The 22,665-nt window shown below is 37.9% G+C and overlaps 1 protein-coding gene across 3 annotated transcripts in view; it reads right to left on the bottom strand.

Annotated features, from left to right (window-relative positions):
• Window positions 1-22,665, bottom strand: part of ZNF106 (zinc finger protein 106) — a 51,760-nt gene that overhangs the window by 12,834 nt on the left and 16,261 nt on the right. For 2 of the 3 annotated variants that reach the window (XM_087921774.1, XM_026709568.2), the window contains exons 4-14: window positions 17,505-17,699; window positions 12,432-14,495; window positions 9,898-10,519; window positions 9,021-9,090; window positions 7,914-8,068; window positions 7,770-7,830; window positions 6,158-6,520; window positions 4,580-5,366; window positions 3,392-3,447; window positions 2,252-2,397; window positions 762-896 (exon numbers count right to left, since the gene is read on the bottom strand). In XM_087921774.1, the coding sequence (XP_087777900.1) occupies window positions 762-896; window positions 2,252-2,397; window positions 3,392-3,447; window positions 4,580-5,366; window positions 6,158-6,520; window positions 7,770-7,830; window positions 7,914-8,068; window positions 9,021-9,090; window positions 9,898-10,519; window positions 12,432-14,495; window positions 17,505-17,699 (4,654 nt within the window). The remainder of the gene's footprint in view (window positions 1-761; window positions 897-2,251; window positions 2,398-3,391; window positions 3,448-4,579; window positions 5,367-6,157; window positions 6,521-7,769; window positions 7,831-7,913; window positions 8,069-9,020; window positions 9,091-9,897; window positions 10,520-12,431; window positions 14,496-17,504; window positions 17,700-22,665) is intronic. The other variant, XM_026709604.2, reaches the window with a different exon arrangement.

Here is a 22,665-nt window from a genome sequence, read left to right as displayed (position 1 = left end):
AGCTTGAACACAAGCTTTGAAAGTGAATTATTTAGGAAACTCTCTTGTTCATTGAGAAATCTAAACTACTATGTGTACTATAAAGGCAAAAGGAAAGTTTCATTTATATAGTAGTTTTAAGTTTCTCAACATACAACCGAACTGTTGCTTTAGGTGTAAGTCTGCTGCTGAAAACCACTGGAAGAATGAAAAACTGAATTCTAAATATATCTTTAACTCTGTGCTGCTTTAAAGTCTTTTGTTTAGTCTTCTGTTCTACAATGTAGAAGTAATGCACACAGTATTGCCCTGACTTCTGCTAAGAATTTTATCAATCTCAGATCAAGGAATGCATACAAATAATAAAAATATATACAAAAATTGGCTTAAACAATTGTTTAAATTGTTATCCAGGTATTATCACTTTGCATCAGTGAAAATGTTTTTATTTCTGGAAGCCACTTCGCATTTTTAGATGCTTAGAAGATGCTTTAGATCAGAGGTTTCCAAACTTGGCAACTTTAAGACTTGTGGACTTCAACTCCCAGAATTCTGGGACTTGAAGTCCACAAGTCTTAAAGTTGCCAAGTTTGGGGATCCCTGCTTTAGATGCACAGAGCTGAAGAAATATCGGACTCCAAAATGTCTCGGAAGTCTACCAGTGCTAATCCATCACAATTGGCATAGGGAGAAAGTGAACAAATTCAGAATCCAGAATTACAAAAGGCAATGCATTTTCCTCCTGGTTAATTAGTTGCATCAACAATTATCTCTACATTTACCTTGATGTTATAGCAGTTTATATTGTGATCACTGGAGCCAGAATAGAGTGCTGCATTTTTCCCTGTTGTCTGGATTACCAGGAGGCAGTTGACTTTGGAAGTGTGCCCTTCAAAGACACCCACACATTTCCTGTTCTATAAAAAAAATGAAATGTGGTCAGATCGTATTTAAATTGGGATGGATGACTTTTAAGAGGTAGAGATCACCCTTTCTGAGAGAAAGCAAGGACCACACACATGGGATTGGGGGGGTGTTTCTAGTTTTATTAAAATTATTTTGGGGCTTGCACCTCTGCTTCTGTATTTAACCCACCCACCCACCCCAAAAAAGCAGGAAGCCATCTCACCAATTCTTGGCACTTACAATAAAGAGGCAGCTCTTAGAGATATAAGCAATTTAAGGTGCAACTTTTTGCCAGTTTACTTACTTTTCCAGCAAAAAGCGCCCATAGAATAAAGTGGATTCACATTACGAACATGGTGTTTACATAATGGCCGCTCCAAAAAAAAAAAAAAAAAGGTTGTAAAATTAAGCCCAGTCACTTAGTCACTTACTAACAACTGCAGTGACTTATGATCAATTTTAGGCTCAACTACAATTGTTAGTTGAGGTCTACTTGAGGGCTATACTTACAAATAAGCATAGCCCCAAACTACCTGCCTAATATTGTCTTCTAGCAAGTTCCACCATTCCTTCAAGAGTTGCAACTTTATATGAACTTAAGCTCTGTAAGAAAACTTTTGTCACCATTTTTTCACGAAGCAGCATGCATATCTCTGCATAAACCTAGGAACAAGAAGCTACTTCTTTTATTGTTTTGAATTATTTTGTATTTCCATCACTGGTTTCTTTTCTTAAGAGAGAAGTATCATATGGCATTCACTAGATTTGATTAATAGCTTCCAAATATTAATTTCTAAAACAGAGTTCTATAAGTATTTTAAAGTTTCCTTCATCTCTCCCCACAAAACTGAATAGGTTTCAGTTTCAACTGAACAGATCAGTAGTGGGATTCAAATTTTTTTACTACCAGTTCTGTGGGTATGGCACACAGTTCTGATGGGCTTGGCTTGGCTTGGTGGGCATGGCAGGGGAAGGATACTGTAAAATCTCCATTCCCTCCCCACCCCACTAACCTGCTTTCCAGCTCAGTTCTCCTGTGTCCTCAGCAAAAGAAAAACCAGCCAATCAGCTGGGACTCAGGAGGCAGAGAATAGATGGGGGTGGGGCCAGTCAGAGGTGGTATTTGCCGGTTCTCCGAATACTCAAAATTTCTGCTACCGGTTCTCTAGAACTGGTCAGAACCCGCTGAATACCACCTCTGGAACAGATGCAGTTATCCCAAGGCTGTTAAAAGTTGCAGTCTAAAAAATATTGAGGTGTCTACTTTTCCACTTTTTCTAATTATTTAATTTTTAATAGCCCCAAGACTTTCTTTGGGTCAAAGAGGTCACAATCCAACTGCAACTTCTTCAGCAGCTGTACTTACCACTAAGTTATACGCACGGACAGTTTTGTCTGCTGAGCAGGTATACAACACATTCCCAAAAATCTGAATGGCATTCACTGAAGCTGAATGCCCCTCAAATGTCCCTTCTGTGGGATCCTCATCTTCACCTGGCTCTGAAGACACTTCTGGCAAATACAAATCAAAGCTTCCAATTAAACATTTTGTTCATAAAAGTGCACTTAGTCTTCTATAGTATTGGGAATGGTTAATGGCTCCCCTTTGCTTTCCCACCCAACCATTTCTTTTTCTTTGTACCCATTACCCAGTGCAGCATAGTGCTGTCCTCAACCTCTCTTCAACATGTGCAAAGGCTACTAGCCTTCCATGCCACTTCTCCCAACACATAATAATCCTCCGAGGTCTGATCAGTCTCCCTTAATCTAACCCTTCCACTGAGCAACAGCTCAAATTTGTTTTGACCCTATTAATTGAAAGAGTTGAGAAAAGGAACTAAATTGCAATTTGTCAAGGAAGAAATACAGTACAAAAAGGTACCAACTTGAATAGATACAATTTGGAACCATACAGAAAAAGCTTACTGTCACCAAAGGAGAATATTAAACATGAGGGAAAAGAAATGGAAATTGATTGCATCACCGGAAGAGTAACACTAACGTTCTCCAAATACATTCAAATATATAAGTATAGCACCAAAATGATTAGCTTTGAACAATACTTTATTGTCATCTAGTCAAAAAATTTACATTAAAGCTCCTCAAAAGTTTACTAAAGTGCAACTCAAATTAAAAGTTGGTTCCAAATGATTAAATTCCTTAAATCAAAATGCATCTCAAAGTAGTCTTCGAGTTCCTTCTTCATACAGAGTAGATACAAAGAAATACAGAAAGAAAAAATAAATAATTTACTGGCTAGAAGAAAGAAAGAAAAATTAATTTTCACCAAGCAGATCAAAGGGCAAGCAAGTGATATAAGAAACCTCGAGTCAGTCTCAGGAAAAAAAAAAATAGCTTGGGTATTTTGGAAATTTCAGAATATTTTAAAGAGTATAATTAAAGCAGTATGAAGCAACGGAATTCCAAGAAACTACAGCTCATTTCTCCTCCAAAAGATCTTATACTTATTTTGCTGTTAAGAAAATCAATATGCAGACAGATGTACCTGATGAGGTTTTTGATCCTCGTAATGACAATATAGGTGTCTGAGTCTCAGCCACACTATAGAAGAAAGAGAATGCCACTGGTAATTTAAGTAGTTTAGAAGGAAAAAACACCATTACAAACCTAACATTACATTAGAATCTTCCTGGAAAAATATTCTATGAAAGAGGAGCAAGTCTTTCTACAGAAACTACAATGAAACTTTTCTCAAACTTTATATGAGATAGGATTTTTGTCAGAAATGGTTAGCTAAATATGGTTCAGTATGTCAAATTTAATGTAATTGTTTTCTAAATGAGTGGTCGCGAACCAGTGGGCCGGGGACCACTGGTGGTCTGCAAAAAAAAATTGGTGGTTTACAGAGAAATATCACCCCCAAAGTACCCCCCAAAGCAATTAATCCAGGCTGTGCGGGAACACAAGGCTGCACTGCGCACATGGCCCACGGGAACACAAGGCTTGTGTTGCTTGCATTGCAAACAACATGAGGTAGTGAGGGGAGGGGGGGAAAGGGCGGAGGGGGGGAACTTGCCTCACCCACCCCATGCGCCTTGCCTGGCAACCAAGCTGCTTCTTTCCACTTCTTTCTTCTTCGGCTTTTGGCTGCATGCAAGGAAAGCAGCAAAAGTCTTTCTTTCTCTCCCCCAACTCTGCCAGAATTGAGTCTTTGGGAACCTGCAAGGCCTCCTGCTTCAAGAGGCTGCACCGGCACGACAAGTCTCACAAAGACTCATTTCTGGCAGAGTTTGGGAGAGAGAAAGAAAGACTGCTGCTTCTGCTGCTTTCCTTGCATGAAGCCAAGTCTCTCTCTCTCTCTCACCCCTCTGAGAACAGAGCTGGAGAAGGTATCCTGCGATCCCAAATAAAGAATAATTGATCAGTAGGAAAACAGGTGGGGAATTTTCCACAGACTTTTTTTGGTGATTTTCCCAGGGTCTCTGGTCAACAGGATTTAAAATTATGAGTTTGGTGGTCCCTGAGGTCCAAAAGGTTGGCCGCCCCTGCTCTAAACCATTTCTCAGCTAAAGGATTCCTTGAATATTCCTTTAGAATTTCTAAAGGATTTATAAATGTTAAGAACACCAATTATATTGCCCCTAAGAATCCATAAGCACTAATATTTTACTAACCAGATTAAAAGCCATTACAATGCAGACAACATATAGTACACATATAGTTTTCAGCTCACCTTCTACCAATACCATCTTTATAGTTTACTCCAATTTCACTAGTAGAGCTCACTTCATTGTAGCCCGACCGCGATGACTCTCTCAAAAGTTTCTCTGTGGAGCTCAAGGTATCTCTCTTAGAAGGGCTGTCTGGTTTCTCTCTTTCTGATTCTGAAGAGTTGATGGCCACCACTTCCAGAGGAGATTTAGGGACTTCCACAAATTCAAGGGATGTGTCACTGTCATTCTCCTCATTCTTCCTCTTTCTTTCCTGAGCAGCCACACTATCCACTTGCTTTGGAGGGATGGATGTTGTTACTTTTCCCCCCTTAGGTATCTTTACAGTCTTTACTTTCCTAATTGGTTTTGAATCACACACGTCTTGTTCTGTATCACTGTTCTCAGGAACACGGGCTGCTCGGAGTGCTTTCTTTTTTTTCAACTTTTTCTTCTTGCTTACTTTGAATTCCATGGAGACCATGGTAGAGAAAGCCATCTGCTCAGGCTGTTCAGTTGGCTGCTTATTATTTTCATTTGCAGCAAGTTCAGAAGTACATGACTGGCTTTCAAATGAGCCAGTACATGGTCCAGATATGGTATTGCCCACTGGACTTATCTTGCCTTGGGTTTTCACTGAAGATACTGATCCTGAATTAGTAGGGGAAGAATGGCCAGATAACCTTGTCCCCATCATATTTGGAATAGATTTCTGAATATCTTGATTTGCTTTTTGGAAATCAATAAGTTCTGACAATGACATACTAGCAGTGATAACTGGATACAGTGAAGGCTGTTGACTTGTATTTCCTGAAGAAAGAAGATGGAATATTTCTTTTCACCTAATTGAACAATTAACTGTTATACAACGTGCTTCATTATATATAATGTTTTGTGACAAATCAATAATCAATTCAAGCATTTAATCAGGATATTATTTCATACTCTGGGCCTAATATTAAATTGGCTCCAACTCCTGTAAATAGTATTGAGGCAAGTCATTTCTCCTGTCATGACTTCTGCATCTATACAATATAGATAGCAATGAAACCCTCTGGAAAATTGTTCTCAAATTAACATTTAGCTAAAATTGGAATAGAAGTAAGACATAATTAAGCCTGGGAAACCACAACCTTAGTACAACATTGAAAGGTATCCAAGCTGTGAAATTCTCAGGAGGAAGACATAAATGCAATACCAACCTATGAGTGAACTGGGCTCTGACACATTTATTTAATGAAGTATTCAAATAAATAGTATCTCTGAGGAAAAAAATTACTTCAACTACAGTAAATAATTGGGAATTGTTCTCTCCTTCATTCACACATTAAGTCATTAATAAAAAGTCACAGACTGGTTAAAGCATCACAACTGTTGTCATGAATTTACTTCTCTACCACTTCTGCATAGTGTATATGCTGAACTTACTAAAGATTAGAGTTGCTCACTAAGTAGCCCAGCAGGAGAGAAGGATCGATATACCTTAGTTTTCATCCAAAATTAAGACTCCGTAATCGCAATGAATTGGGTGGGGGGGGAGGGAGAGAGAGAGGGAGAGAAAGAGGGATCAACTTATTTTAATGTACAGTAAACCAACATACTATCTTGCAAATGAAGCTCTGCTTGGGGGAAACGTGGAGTATTCTGTTCAAGAACATTCATGAAATCTTCTCTAAGCTTTGGAGACACAGCTTCCTGCTTGATTTGTATGGAAGAATCGGGGACTGTGATGGGGGCAACGTCACCAGCAGTCTGGAATGTAGATTCAGCCTTTTCTTGGACAGGGGCTGCCGAAGGAGGAGGGATTTGTGCAGAGATAGGTGGAACAGCATCCAGAAGAGGAGCAAGAAGACCTGCATTAGTAGTAGGATCCTGTATCAAATGGACTTTGCCAGGGCTTTTTTCACTTGAGCTGCTGTGATGTGGCTGTTGCGATTGCAATTGATCCGAAGGCTCGTAAGTTTCTAAGAAGGGAGCAACATATTCCACATTAAAATATGCTTTTTAAAAATAAAGAATATTATGTGGCACAAGTTCTGTCTTGGTGTTTTCCAAACTCACTGGCACTGATGGGTAATTGGGTAATGAAACGTCTGTAAAAAAAGAACGAAGTTCAGGGACCACCAAGGATCCCTGAGCTACAAATATTCTCCTTCATACACTTGACTTGTCCAGGAAGAACATTCCCCACCTGCTTCCTTTCGTCTTCTAATAATTCACATAAAAGCTGAGAGTGCTGTGGGATCAAGAGCGAGTCCTTTTTTTTTTTTAAATTCTGCACTGAAAAAAATTCTGTACTGTTCTGAAAAATGGAAAAAATGAACTTTTGTACTGCAGAGATGTCAACAACCAAGATACCACAGAAAATATTCCCTACTGACAAAACTCTCAATGTTAAAAGATGAAATTACACCAGCACTATAATTGTTAGGTTATAAAATTGATGGAAATCTACAGAAATCTGGCAAGTCAAAGATGGCGTTCTAACCAAACTATATCCACAAATCGAAAGAACAACAAAATGGTCAAAATATTTTAAAAGTCTACATAACAATTCCAAAGAAAGAAAACTTAACAATGTGTGCAATCCATAGCATATATCCTTAATTTCACATCCTAGCACCGTGATGGCGAACCTATGGCACGTGTGCCATAAGTGGCACGCAGAGCCACTTCTGCCAGCACGTGAGGTCGCCTAGAAGAGTCTCTCTGTGCATGTGCGTGCGTCCCCGCCAGCCAGCTGATTGTCAGGTATCTGTCGCGCTTGCGTGAGGGGAGACACGCATGTGGTAGGCATGCGAGGGAGTTGCACGCACATGTGTAGAGGTGTGCGGTGGGGGGGGTCGCATGCGCATGCACAGAGGTGTGCGCACACATGTGCACTTTTTGCACGCAAGGTTAGCCATCACTGGAAAAGGTTAGCCATCACTGTCCTAGTAAAATAATGCTTAGGATCACCCAACATAGATTAAAAAAGAAGATGCCAGGAGCTGGATTTAGAAATCTGAGTAATTAAGAAAACCAAAGAATTCCCCAAATAAGTAAATATGTACTTCGCTGACTACAAAAAAGACTTTTGATTGCTGAGACCCTATCAAGCTGTCAAATGTACTGAGGAAACTGGAAATCGGAGAACATCTCAGTTTCCTGATCTATATACCAGGCCAAAAGCCAAGATCCAAATGGAACACAGCTCCAAGTCAGCAAAGTTACCTTGTAACCCCTGTAGGATCTGGATCCTCTGGGTCCTCAGAGATCCCATTTCTACTGCTATCTAGAAAATAAAAGAGATTTAAATAAGGACCAGCAAATAACATCCTTCTGAAATTGTGGAAACCAAAGCGAATAGATTCCAACCTGCTGTTTCAATACAAGTAATCGCTGGACTTCAATATAAGCTGCTTGCAGAGCTGCTCGAGCCTGCAGGAGGCTTTCGTCTACGCACGGTAATGATTTGCTTAATTCTTCCTCTCTCAGGGAAATCACCAACAACTGATCCACCTGAGAACGCTCTGAAAAAGAGGATGTTGTAAAACACAATGGAGGCGCATGTCATTTGGGCAAACATTTAGAAAACGATTGTGTATGTCACCTGTTCGAGCTCCATCCTAAACCTTATCAGTTTCGGGAACACCTTTTTCTTATGCATTCTGCAGAGCGAATACAGGTCGTCCTCGACGTATGACCACAATTGAGCCCAACATTTATGTTGCTAAGTGAGAAATTTGTTAAGTGAGTTTTGTCCCAGTTTACAACATTTCTCATCACATTTTTTTTAACAGTGAATCAATGCAGTTTCTTAAATTAGTCACACGGTTGTCAATTGAGCATGGTTTTCCCCATCGACTTTGCTTGTCAGAAGGTCTCAAAGGGGGATCGTGCGGTCCTGAGACACTGCAACGGTCATAAATGTGAGTTGCCAAGCATCCAAATGTAAATTACATGGGGATGCTGCAATGGTCATAAGTGTGAAAAATGGTCATAGGTCATTTGTTTTCAGTGCCATTGTAACTTCGAACAGTCACCTAAACAAACTGTTGTAAATTGAGGACTACCTGTATGTTGTATGAGCTTACTGAAATCATGAAAGAACATGAAGACAACTAAACTTCTGTCTCCACAGGGAATACAATTATTACCATACACAAAATTCCTAAAATATAAATTTAAGACGATAATGAGATTTTTAAAAAGTTTATTTTATTTTATTGTATAATATATCCATATCAATGCGTGAACAGTGTGGCACCTGGGCGTCATACATTTTGGGACAAATAAAAATAGTGCTATCAATCATACTTGTTACATTCCTCAGGCTTATGTAGCTCTAGTGTTGATACAAATATTTGAATTAAATTATAGGCTTTCATTATTTAATTATTCAATGTTTCAATACGTTATTCCAATGCCAAACACATATTGTTTATCACAATAATGAAATGTTAATTGACTGCAATCACCCACCTTTTTTTCCTTTGATCTTCCTTCTTTTAGTCTTTCTTTCTAAACTTGGGATTTCAGGACAGGAGCCCTCCTAGAAATTAAGATGAACATTTCTAGTTAGTTTAAGCCATGGTACTTTAAGGCTTTGCAAATCATGTTCAGAAAAAATAGTAATTTTTTTCAGTGAGAATGATTTCAAGTGAAATAATCAAACCAGTGAACTTAAATTATGCAGGCATACTTTTATTGCGACCTCAGTTTAATCCACAGGCAATATAATGAAACAAATGTAACCAAGACCCTGCATTGATTTTTCATTACTGATACCATCCTAGCAAGAACTTAGAAAAGATAAAACATATAACAGATAATCAGAGTTGGAAGGGACCTTATAGGTCATCTAGTTCAACCCCACACACACACAAGCAGGAGACCCTACACCATTACTGACAAATGACAGTCCAATCTCTTCTTGAAGGTCTCAAGTGATGGCACTTGAACATTAGCTTGAAAGTGATAAAAGACAGAAAAGACAGTACAATATTTTTATGACCCAAATAAGCACCCACATAAATATCCAGTATATCCCTGATTTTGCAATTTGGATTTCAACTCCTACAGTCTTTCATTCAACATGGTAATTGATTGTGCTTACTGGGGAATTAGGGAAGGTAAAACTATATACTTTCATGAGATTGGGAAAGGCTGCTTTAGATTAAAGTAACTATCATAATTAGATAAAGTCTCTTTAGATAAACATGCTGAGATGGGATTCTACATTAAATGATTCTTTTACCAAAGTATTATTACGCTTATGGATGTTTTTCATATGCTGGTTCATGAATTCAGTGACAACAAATAAAATCAAATCACTTCTAGTAGCATACAGAGAACTTACTCCTGTTGCTCTTCTTTTCTTTCTCATTCCTTGGCTATCATTCTGCTCATTGCTTGATGTATAGCTGCTATCAGTAGCTGCATCCAGAGTGCCGATGTCTACAAGGCCTGAAACCAGGGTGGAATGTTCTTCTGCACTCTCCAATGTTCCTTTGTTTACAGATGGATGAACGATAGAGTCAAGGTTTCTCTGGACTTCGCTTGTACTAAAGATTGGGATATCTGGGGTAGTCTTGAGGTTGAGTTTCCTTTCACTTGAAGTTAAATCAATTCTGTCGCTCTTGAATGGGGAGGAAGGAAGAGAAGATGACTCCTGTTTTACAGTAACCACAGTATCTTCTAACATCTCAATTCTGCTTGTGATATCCTCAGAGTTGGCAACTGAACCAGATTTTTTCAGCTTGTCTTCTTTACTTGTGCCTTGATTATTAAAGAAACTGTAAATGGAGGCTGTCTTATCGACAGCCACACTGCTTTCCGAGAGGCTACGTTTCCTAACTGTTCCTGGGGAACCTATAGATATCCCTTCCCACTGGAATCCTTCAAGACTGGTGAGGTCAACGTCTTCATCCAACTCAAGGCCTTGTTCATTCTGGATAAGCGGAACCATCTCAATGCCAAACCTTAAAACACAATCATGATACATATATGAGTGAAACATGTTTTTTAAAAAGACACAACTACTTCTTTCAACTAGGTAATTTGTCTAATATCAAAAGGTAAGGAGAGCTAAGTGTGGGGAAATCCTGGTTGTAGGACTAGATGGTGGAATTAGAAAGGCATTCTAGAAGATGTCAATGGCAATCTACTTCCTACTGCTGTTCAGAAAACTATAGGGAATACAGCTGGATTTGAGGGCATCTTTAAATTTAAATTTTATCTACAAATACTTCAGCAACATTACTGGGTTTCTCTAACTATGGAGTTCGATTATTTTATCTTTTACAAACCATTAACTGAACTTACCATAAAATCAAGTTAATATTTTTAGCCACTGTTAGATGAACAAAATATTGACCAGATTCACACATCATTGGAAGCCATAATGTGGAATATGTCTAAGGAGATTCTCAATCATCCAGGTCACAGTTGTCCCAAAGGTGCATTTCAAAAAGAAACTGGATTTTCTTGGGTTTTTTCCCTTGAAAATGTTTTACTTCTCATCCAGGAACTTTTCAGTTCTGGCTAAATGGTGGGGAATGGAAGGGTTTTATATTACATTATATATATGAAGACCACTGGTTTGAGAAGGCTCAAAGAGCCCATCAATATTAAAACTGAATAGCCCTCTCTTAATAGAGGGGGAGGGGTATGACACCACTTATCCCATCTACAACACAGTCCCATCAGCAGTCCCACACCCATTTGCACTGATTCAGGTGACCCTAAGGGTACAGATAAACCCCCAAGTGGCCTCAATGGCTCTCAAGGAGCTAAAGGCCAGATGACCGCTAAGGAATATAAATCGTTCCATTCTCCATTGAAAAAGCTTTTGGATGAGAAGAGAAACGCTTTCAAGGTAAAAAACCAAGAAAGTCCAGTTGCCTTTGGAAAAAAAAACTTTGGCATAACCTAGATTAGTGCAACTTCCATTTACTCAAGAGCTTTGTAAGGCTCATTGAAGGCTGTCCTCCAAAATGTGGCTGGTGCTAGGCCCATTTTGAGAGGATTTTTTAAAAGGGGAAAAGCAAACAACCCTTTCTAGGATTATATATGAACCAATGTTACTGAAGATTTACCAGTTAAGAGTTTTTCATTAGATTTAATTTCATGTAAGAAGCTTGCATATAAATTATCTAAACCCTATCTTGTATCTGTATGTTGATGAGCTAACAGATTTTCAATATAAGTGTAAAATAGCAGCTTAATCTTTGCCGAAATGGGTGGGAGGGCAGAGATTAAAAACTTTTAATCAATTTTACATAATTACAATACAATATGAGCAAAAGAATGTACATTATTGAAATCTTAAATACTAAAATCCTATTCAAAAAGCAGTTAATCTTGTTCAATAGGTTGTCTATGTGCTGATTTAAATGTAAGGATATCTTTTGCAATAAGAATACTGATCTTAATGTTCATTTAATTGGTGAATCAAACTAAAGGGAAGGCAGAAAAACCTCAGTGTAATTTTGGAAAGTATCAAGTATAACTATCTATTATTAAAATAAACATATTTCTTATTCCCAGGCTCATAATCCAGTTACATAAAAGTTTCTTTAAATATCCCCTGGATTTTAGGAAATAAATCCTAAGGTTATTTTTTACAATTTTGTACTCAATTCGATGTTAATTGCACATACTACATTGGGGTAGTCACTTTTACACCTTTAGAACTTTCCTGTGATATTTAGTAAGTATAATTTATTATTTTTGTTAATTGTATAATATTGTTAGTAATTCCAGATACAAATACATAAATACATTTATTCAATGAATTTTTAGTTTGTGTGTTTTCTCCTGAAAGATACCACCCCCCAATACACACACAATTCAGACAAGCGATAAAATAACATCCTTGGTAAGATTACAAACCTTGGTAAACCTTTGCCTTGTTCTTGTTTTTTCTTTGACACCTGCTGAATAACCTGTTCCCAGTTTACACTTCTACGAGACACACTGATGATCTGCCTCAAAGTAGGTTTCAGTCCAGATTCTTTTTCTGTCTCATTCTTCCGGTGACCACTCACATTTCGAATGCGCCGTGCGTTATTGAGATTTGGCTCAGGCAAATGAGAGCTAATTTTATTTTTTAAGCTAGTGCGCCATGTCAGGTCTCTTTGGAGAGAAGCTGGAAACCCAAGTTTACTCAATTCAGGAAGAAGAGGGCCTGTAGTACCTTTCAGCAGCTCGTGATTCGAATGATCCCCTTCATCTTCTTTTTCAACGGCATCATTTGATTTTGTAATATCTTCATCCCCATTTTGTTCCAGAGTTGTTTTCAACTCAATATCTAACTCACAGGGATAGTTTGACAAAGAGTCTGGGGTCTCCTTTCGGAGTTCAATGTGTTTTTTATTAGCACCATTCAATTCATCTAAACAGTTATCATTTTTAACAGCAATGTGATCAAGGTCAGCAAGGCCAAAAGAGGAGTAAGAATTTGAGGGAGTATTTATGCTTCCTGGTTTATTTTCATTGTTTGTGTTCTCTATTCCTTTGGTCTGGACTTCGTGTATCTTCAAATCATGTGAAGAGACTTCAGTTTTCTGTTCTTCTTTCCAATCACTCTGAGCATCTCCACTGGAGCTTGACCTGGACTTCTGAAAAGAATAACTATGCTGGGGTTCATCTTTGGCCTTTTCTAATGCTTTGTTTAAGCTTTCATTGCTGTTAAATAGAGGTGTGTTCCCTTTTAAACTGCTATAGTTACATGAATTATTGTTCAGCTTGGATTTATTCAAGGAATTGCTAATCTCTGGACTCAGTTGACTTTGGACTTCCCCAGAAGATGAGGAAACATGGGCATTTTTCAAGAGACCCTTTGAACTTCTTCTAGGAGAGGATATAATAACTGGAATAGCTAGAAGGGGGGACTTCAAGGAGGGCATCTTTCTATTTTTGCTTTCAGATTTACTTGACTTGTTCTCACTTGTGCAGGCCACTGGCACTTTGCATGGTGCAACTTTAGGGGATGCCTTACTATTGGTTGAAGATATTGAATAACTTTCTCGTTTTCTCACTTTAGGGTTGCTGGTTTTAGGATCTGCTGTTTCTGAAGAAAGACGAGACAATGCTTTCTCTGATGTTTTAGCTACATCTTCAGACAGTGGCTGCTGCTCTACAGTTTTCTGGGAAGGATAAGGAGCCCATCGACTAGTCTTTTCTCGAGAAGGACTACTGGACTTTCTACTGACTTTGGAATTCTTACTCTGGGAGTGCTCAGAAAAACTAAAATTAAGCAATTGATCTGAAGGTAGCTGGTCACTTGTGAAATCTAACAAGCAGTCAGGATTGCCATTTTTATGATCAAGACCGGTATAATTTTCCACACCTTTCTGCCATTGCCATGTGCAATTTTCACTGCTGTATTTATCCTGTACACTATTTATTTTTAACCAGGAAGTATCCATGTTGTCTACCTGAGAACTAATGTTAACAGCTCTATTTCTTCCAGTGTTCCATCCATTTCCATTTTGTTGAGCAGATTTCCAGTGCCCCCCTACATTTTTGGATTGCCAGTTGGAAAATACATTATTTGCTTCAGAACTCCAATTGGAATTTCTTCCTCTATCATGATGATGCCAATCGGACGTTGCACCTCTATCCTTCTGATGCCAAATACCTCCAGCGTTTCCATAGTTATGATATCGACTTGGAGGTCCTCTGGAAGCATTTTGATGCCATCCAAGTTGTTCTCTTTGGCTGCTGAGATGTCTGTTTGAGTTAGTAGAATTCCTTGAAGGGTGGATGGATTTTCCTTGCTTGGAATTTAAGAAACTATCCTTTTCCCAGTTCCAGTCCCTCTGTGATGGTCCATGATGCCTCCTTGATGTTGTTTCATAACTATCTTGATAAGAGAGCCTGTCATTTTGTCGCCTTCGCAATCTCCTATCATCACCTTCTGCTTCACGGTTTATATGACAAAATTCACTTGTCCTAACAAAGACATAAACATTTACATTTAATGATTAAAGACACAAATATTTACATCTAATGATTTAATAATCAAAATAACAAAAATTTGTTAAAACTGCAAAATTCTGGTTTAAATCCAATTCTATGTTTTTAATCCAGTTCTACATTTTTGTTAGTTTCTTTAATCAACATTGTCAAATAGCAGCTTCTTCTAAGGAAGTAAAGATCAAAGTTCAAATGAAAGTCAACTTGAAATTACCTTTTACTTTCAAGTGGGACAAACACTTAAAGCAACATTCCATATATACATCACCCTTTACTACTATTATTATTTTTACCTCAGCATATCAAATAATATATTATGGAAATTATTTCCTTAGTCAAAAATTCAGAAAAACAATTCAGAAAAAGATATTGTGAATCTTTAAGGGAGATACTTCCTCTATTTCCCATTTCTAACATATTGGTTAACTGAAAACGATTCTTGAAGTACACAATAATTAGACCTACACAAAAGTACTTAGATCTGAAATAACTCAAAACAAACCCAATTCAGTTCTAACCAAGAACAGCATTACATATAGCTTTCCTTAGCTTCCAACTACTGCAATGGGTACTGCATAGATCATGGGTTGTCACAGGACAGAGGCTCCTCCAGAAAGGTTTATCATATGACTATGTAATACTGTTCTTGGTTAGAACTGAACTGGCTTCATTTCAATGGTGGGATTCAAAAAAATTTACTACCGGTTTTGTGGGAGTGACTTGATGAGCGTGGCTTGGCTTGGTGGGCATGGCTTGGTGGAAGTGGCAGGGAAAGGTTACTGCTAAATCCCATTCCCTCCCCACCCCACTAACCTGTTTTCCAGCTCCATTCTCCTGTGCAGGGCAACAAAAGAAGACCCAGCCGATCAGCTGGGACTTGGGAGGCAGAGAATGGAAGGGGGCGGGGCCAACCAGAGGTGGTATTTGCTGTTTTTTCCGAACTACTCAAAATTTCCGCTACGGTTCTCCAGAACTGGTCAGAACTTGCTGAATATGCCACCTCTGCTTCATTTTGAGTTATTTCAAAAGAAGTGAAATGTCAGAGAAATATACTGTTTTAAAAAATTAACATGATTTTTTCTCTTTCTCTTTCTCTTATAGCCTACTGGAGATGTAAGAGAAAGAAAAATTTCACACTATAACATCTGACAATTTCTGTGCATGGGCATGTTGAAGGTTTTGAGTTCCATTTCCTTTTTTAACTTTGAGAAGACTCCTTAGCAATTCCATAAATAGGAGTCAATTAACTGTGGATCATCAAGATTTCAAGAAGATCACTAGATCAAAGGTCAAAAAAATTGTAGCTCAGTAACGTAATGCTAAGTTAATTCTTTTCTCATTTCCCACATTTAATTCTATCAGGATAATTCTGGCACGTTTAACAGAAACCAGCTAGGTTTAGTGCTCTGAATGCTAAAATGAAATGTAACATATCCAAAAAAGTCCATCAAGGTTATTAAAGACATAGACAATCACAACTGGCAGGAGCCCAAATCCTCCTGATTCGATGACTGGGGAAAAGCAGGCAGGGTCAGCATTATCCATATCTTTGGGGGACAAGCACAGCAACAGAAAAGGCACCTTTTCTATTAGAATTACTTAAAAGTTGTCAGATCTTATTGGAGGTGCAGAGCTTTTCCCCAAGGCAATTTGAGAGGGTGGCTATGTAAATAGTGTAAATAAATAAATGAATAATACTGATAGACCTTTTGAGTTGATCACGACTGAATAGGGGAAACCTTTATTAAAGTTTAATAGTTTTCTGTATAAGTGGAAGATACCAATGCTGAAATTCACTTAGTCAGATACACAATAGATTTTTCAGTTTCATAGAAAAGAAGGAAGGATCACACTTTGAAGTAGGGGAGAATGGACAGAATTGGTGACCACATAAACAATTTTTTTCTACCACGCAAAAGACTACAGATATGCAACTTAACCAAAATAAATACATGGTCTTTAAATTGCACATTACTAAAAGTAGTGAAACAAAAGCCGTGAATCAATTTTGGCAAATTGTCTGAAAGGATGTTTTCTGGCACTGTCAATGGTAAAGTGCTGAAAACGGTCCCATTGTCCTGAACATTTGGCACAGCAATTTTGAGAGCCTTCCTAGGCTTTGCTTAAATACCAGCAACGGTGGAATTCAGTGCTTGTACTTTCATGCGCATACAATCTGGGAAAGCCTGCAAAGCAGCTGCACCAGACACAGGGGAACACATATCTGCCTCAATCTTTCGCGAAGCAGTGCCTCACTCGTTGGCTTGCTGCCACTGAAACATCACTCTGAATGAGTTGCCCTGCTCTTCTCTTCCAAAGACTGAAATATGATACATTCTTTTACAGTGAATCCTAAAAAAAACCCATATGCTAGAGTGAAAGAGATTGATTAGAAATGCATTTATATCTTGAAACACATGATGAATTTAACTCAAATATAAATATATCTATATCTCCAGATATATCCAGTTTTGTAGTTTCAGGTTTTGTATATACATAAAAACTAAGGGTGAAGCCTCCACATTTAAGCCAAAAGCATAGCATGCTTTCAATTTATTTTGTATGATATAATAAAAAAATAGGTTATAAATGTGGCAGAATTAGTTACTGTGACCTGGACAAAAGTTTGTAAAGTGTAACAGGCATGACTGGAGAGTATATTTATAGAAGAATCTTAATACCCATATTAGGTATGTTTAAATGTAAGTGGCAAAAAATAATTCCACAATTATTTCATGCAGAGAAAGCTATATCAATAGTAGTTAGGTTTAAGTGCTAATTCAGAAAGCATTATTCCAAAACCCAAACACTTTTAAATTATAAACTTCAAATAGCAAGTTAGTCAGTTATTGGAATTCTCCCAGCTACATGCAACTCGAGACTGCACAGAAAACACCCCTGCACTTTCAAAAGCATTTTCTTTTGTTCAAAGAATCAATAAAGAACTTCATAAAGTGCAAATTAATGAAACGTGAAAAGACTCACCAGTTTTGTTCATTTCTTTGCTGTATTAATTGGATAAGTTCCTTGTCAAAGTATTCTTCATCGGTCTTTTCTTTCTCTTCCTCGGCATCGTGGGCTTCAACGCCGTCTTTGTGCAGCTGGCTGGAGATGTGCTTGGCATATGCTGACAAGCCCACCACAGTCACCCTACACACTTGGCACTCATGATTGCTGTCCCTGGGGAAAGAAGGAGAAGGTGGGCACTCAATTCTTCCCACAGGCATGGCAAACAATGCTGATCTTAATTCAGTTTCCTCTGAACGAACATGCCTCGGTCAATGAGACACAAGAGCTGGTAATTTAGGTCGAAGTTAAAAAGCAATTAAACCTGTTGCTTTCTAAGCTTTGTCTTTTGAATTCACTTGGCTGTTTCTTGGTGAATTTCAGATTTTTTTCCAACAATCAAGAGGTAAAAAACTTGATAATAAACAAGGGGTCATCTGGGATTCTTCTTGAATTGCTGTACTCAAAATCTTGTGAAAGGAAACATAGTGGAGCAGGGGGCTTGGAGAGCTAGTTGAAGCCGCTCTAAAGCACCTCCATGGTGCCAGCTGCACTGGGGAACCCAGTGTCAGAGTCCAGAATTAAGCTCTGTCTCAGCTTTCCTCAGCAGAGGAGGGGAAAACTTCAGCAGCCAATCTTAACACAGTGAAATCTAATCCAGGACAACTGGCACAGTGGCCTGGAATTCAAAGACTGCAAGGGAGTCTCCAATTCACTGTACTTTATTTGGTTTCAGAAAATGCAAGTTGTCCATTCTCTACTTGGTGAGGATTAGGCTAAAGGCACAAAATTATTTCAGCTGGAGGGAACAGACAGCTGTCAGACAAGTGGCCAACAAATAAAATCTTTACATATTTAGTTTCTAGTCTTGGAAGCTTCCAGGGAAAGAAACAACACTGAAAGCCTTAAAATGCTTTGAAGAGAGGATAGTTGTCATTGCCAAAATAGGGAAGAAGCCCCTGTAACTTATTAAAATTAAACCTGTTTTTAACTTTTATTTTTTAAGGTTGCAATTTTCCAAAAGTTTGTGAGATTTTGTGACCTCATATGAAAATGCCAAAATGATTATTCTTCAGCAAGAGTTAGATGGTTTGAAAGGTTTAAAGGAATTTGGCAAGTGGACCCAAGCCATCACAAAAACTCATGAAATAACATCAAAGGCCTGAAAATCTACTCCCCAAAATAATAATAATTTAAAAAATGAATAGCAAAATTAGTGCCTTTTGTGACTATGATCTGCAATAGTTTTACATATTGACAGTCCACAATTCCATATATTCATATATGATACATAATAGGCAGAAGGGCAGTGTAGTAGCAATAGAGGTCCTGTAGGGGGTGCAAACAGCACACTGCTGTGCCTCAACACCTATATGGGCCTCAAATACCCACATGATCTCACTTAGCTGAGTTGTTCCTGGCTTGTACATGATCTCGATCTGCTAACATCATCACTTCCTTACTTGTATATTCTTAAGGATTGGTGGGGGAATGCACCAATCCAGATGCTGTTTCTATATTACCTTTTCCTGCTTATAAAAGCTGTATAAAAGGCAATAAACGCTGCCCAGACAGTCAGACATCTTGGTACCCTACAAAATGACTGGTCTTTGAACTCCATCAGGGTAGTACAATCTTTGGAGATAAATTGATGGCTTACTGCATTGTGAATTGGAGCTCTGGAATCTCATTTCCATTTCCAAATGAAAAAGAATAAAATGAAATTTTCAGAATTCCAAATTTAAAACCCACTAACTTAAATAAACCCTTTTTGAAGAAAAGGAAGTTTAGAGACCAATACTATCCCACACTGCATTCCTACACATTCCACAATTAAGTATGTGAACCATTATACTAAGGTTTTATTAAGGTTTAATAAAGGGACAACAAGCATACTTAGAATACTGTCTTTTGCTTTAAAGTTTTATGCCAATAATAATTCATTATGTGGGCACAACGCAGCTGCAAAACCAACTAGCCAGAACATATTTTAGTGATGTGATAGAAGCCCCCATTTCCTGGCCTACAATCATCTTAGTTATTCTATGAAGAATTTCTCTTAAAGGAAATGCAGGCTGAGGAATCTTCTTCCACCTCTGTAATTTGGAAAGTGTGAAAGATAAACCAAGGGGGAGAAATCCTTCACCCACCCACAAAACATGAGACTACATGCTTCACTAAGAGATCAGCTGATTGCTAAATAAAGTACCATCCTCTTCATTTTTTTAAAAAAATAGTTTTAAAATGGAATTCTGTATATTCTGCTAATTCCTATGTAACTGAACACTTAGTTTTCTTGAGTTTATCCCAGTATTATAAATGTGCACCAGGGATAGGTTCCATGGAAAACAATTTTTCAGGGACTGGGGGTGTGGGGGGAGTAGTTTTGTGCATTACCTAGATCCTGTGCATGTGCAGATGAAGCTTTTCTCACTTGCACGGCCCAGTTCCTAACACGCCACAGACTGCTTTCAGTCCATGGTCCAGGAGTTGGGGACCCCTGTTTTAAACAATATCATCTTTCCTATTGCTTGCCCTATAGTTTCCCTCTTGAGAATCAGGGGGTCCTGACCATCTTGGCTTTCCAGAAGGCTATGAAGATCTGGTCTTTTTCCAAGCATTGGGGCTGGAATGTTAGGGAAACCCATTATATACAACTTGTTTTGCAAGTGCTAATTTGAAGTGAGTGGCTATGTAAATTGCCTAAATAAATTTATAGCAAAAAAAGTTTCACTAGATATATCCATGCACTGAACGTATCTTGATCCCAGCCAAAACTACAATGAATTCAGAAATGTTATTGATTTCAAATGTGCATTTGAGTTTTTTAAATTCACATCATTTTAATTATTTTTAAGCAAAACAGAGACCAAGTGAAATAATATGTATTTTGTAGTCCAGAAATCTACTAATATTTCACATTTAATATTCAGCTGCAAGCACTGTATAAACTATGGGGAAAAGTGCATTCTTGCTAACACTGTTAACAGATTGACAGTTTACAAATTACAAATAGCACTATCAATGGATTGACAACAAATATAAATTTAATTTAATCTACATAATTCCTCTTAATGTTTAATAGAATTTTCCTATGTGTTGTGCCACAATGGATTGTTACTGCTGTTAAACATCACAGATATCCAAATAACTTAGTGAGGACCAAATTGCTTCTGGATTTAGATAGGGATTCCTCCTTAAACTCTAAAAAGTTGGCATATCCCAATGTACTCTACCCATTGATATAAATGGATCATATTCATACCTGCCCAAATCAGAACATTAAACAGAGTAGAGCAGTCACAGAAGATGGGAAACCTAAATACAAAGCTAAATTAAGACCCTTCCCGATATAGCTGTTTAGATTGTTCAGATGGGATATAAAACTGGTTTATCAAAATAGTTGGAAATAATTGCTGTTACCTCAATGGCTCATAATCAATTTAAAACTTGCAATTATAAGAAAAAGTTGTTTAAAATTATTATTTTAATAAAAATTAGCTGGAATTGCTAGCTCAAGTTACATAGCTAAAGTTAATGTTGGTGACACTCTGCTATCAAGAGCCCTCACCCATCAGCTGTTCAGTCAGGCAACAGATGGACCTTATTGCCAAGAACAAGGTCAATTGGTTATAAGATTTATTTTCAAGATGTGCAGATTCAAGAAAAGGTGATTATTAGATGATTATTTTAACTTGTTTGTTTCTAAGGAACTGGTCTTTCCCATATATTGGGACTACAACTCCCTAAATTCACACCAAAATGGTTATATCCAGCAGGCACTGTGTTGTTGAATGTACTTTTTAAAAATATAGGAGAAGGTTTAGTTTCTGTACTGAACTGACAAAGTTTTATTAACTTTATAAACTATAATTGTTTGGGTTGATATTAAGCCAATATACTCTCCTGAAACCAACATCGTTGAATTCATGCTCAGAGTACATATTATAACTTTATGAAGTGTTTTTCAACCTTAAAAACTTTACAATATGTGGACTTCAACTCCCAGAATTCTATAGCCAGCAGACTCAGTTTTTATATTGTTTCTGCTTCCAACTTGAAGTACTCCAGATGTTTTCGGTTACTGTTCCCAGAATTTCTACCCAGCAATTTTAGAAGTTGAATTTTAATTCATCTGAAATGCCCCAAGTAGCCCATTTGACAATACGAAACTGAGTATTATGGCACTAAAAACAGAATATCAGACATTGCAGGACTCCAGTCTACTTTTATTCATGAGTTAATTAAGGTAAATCTTTTTGAATTTGAGTATCTTCTTCCTGGGTGTTTTTTTTTTAGTTTTTAGTTTAGTTTAGTTTACTTTATTGTCATTGCACCTGTACAACAAAATCAAACACCATCTTCAGTGCACATCATGACCATGAAAATAAACACAAACACATATCCTTCACCCTCCACACATTGAACCGAAAACCCCCAACACTGCACTATACAGTAGAATTCAAAGGAACTACTGTCCTGGGATAGAAGCTGTTTTTCAGCCTATTTGTGCTTCTTTTTATTATTCTGTACCATCTGCCAGATGGTAATAGTTCAAAAAAAGGGTGCCCAGGATGAGATGGATCTTTGAGAATGTTTTGAACTTTCTTAAGGCAGCGGAAGCTATAAAGCTCTTCCAAAGAAGGCAAAGGACAACTAATGATCCTCTGGGCAATGACATTAACCCTCTGAAGTGCTTTCCTATCTGCCACTGTGCAATTGGCAAACCATACAGAGGTGCAGTAAGTTAAGATACTCTCTATGGTGCAGCGGTAGAAGGTCACCAGCAGTTTTTCATTCAGTTGTTGTTTTCTGAGAAATTTCAGGTAGTATAATCTCTGCTGGGCTCTTTTGACCAGTGCTGCAACGTGAGCATCCCAGCATCCCATCTTTTATGGTAACACCCAGAAACTTTAAACTGGCCACTTGCTCCATTCAATCTCCATTGATAAGCAAGGGCTGGATGTGTGATCTGTTCCTTCTATAGTCCACTATAAGCTCCTTGGTCTTATTGGTGTTGAGGACCAAGTTATTGCCTCCACACCATGAAAGCAACTGGTCCACCTCATCTCGGTAGACAGACTAATCCCCCCCGGAGATGAGTCCCACCACTGTTGTATCATCTGCAAATTTAGTAATA

This window comes from Pseudonaja textilis, chromosome 1, assembly GCF_049901715.1.
Source record: "Pseudonaja textilis isolate UNSWEBS1 chromosome 1, rPseTex1.2, whole genome shotgun sequence".
NCBI lineage: Eukaryota > Metazoa > Chordata > Lepidosauria > Squamata > Elapidae > Pseudonaja > Pseudonaja textilis.
This window is presented reverse-complemented; position numbering and strand designations above follow the sequence as displayed.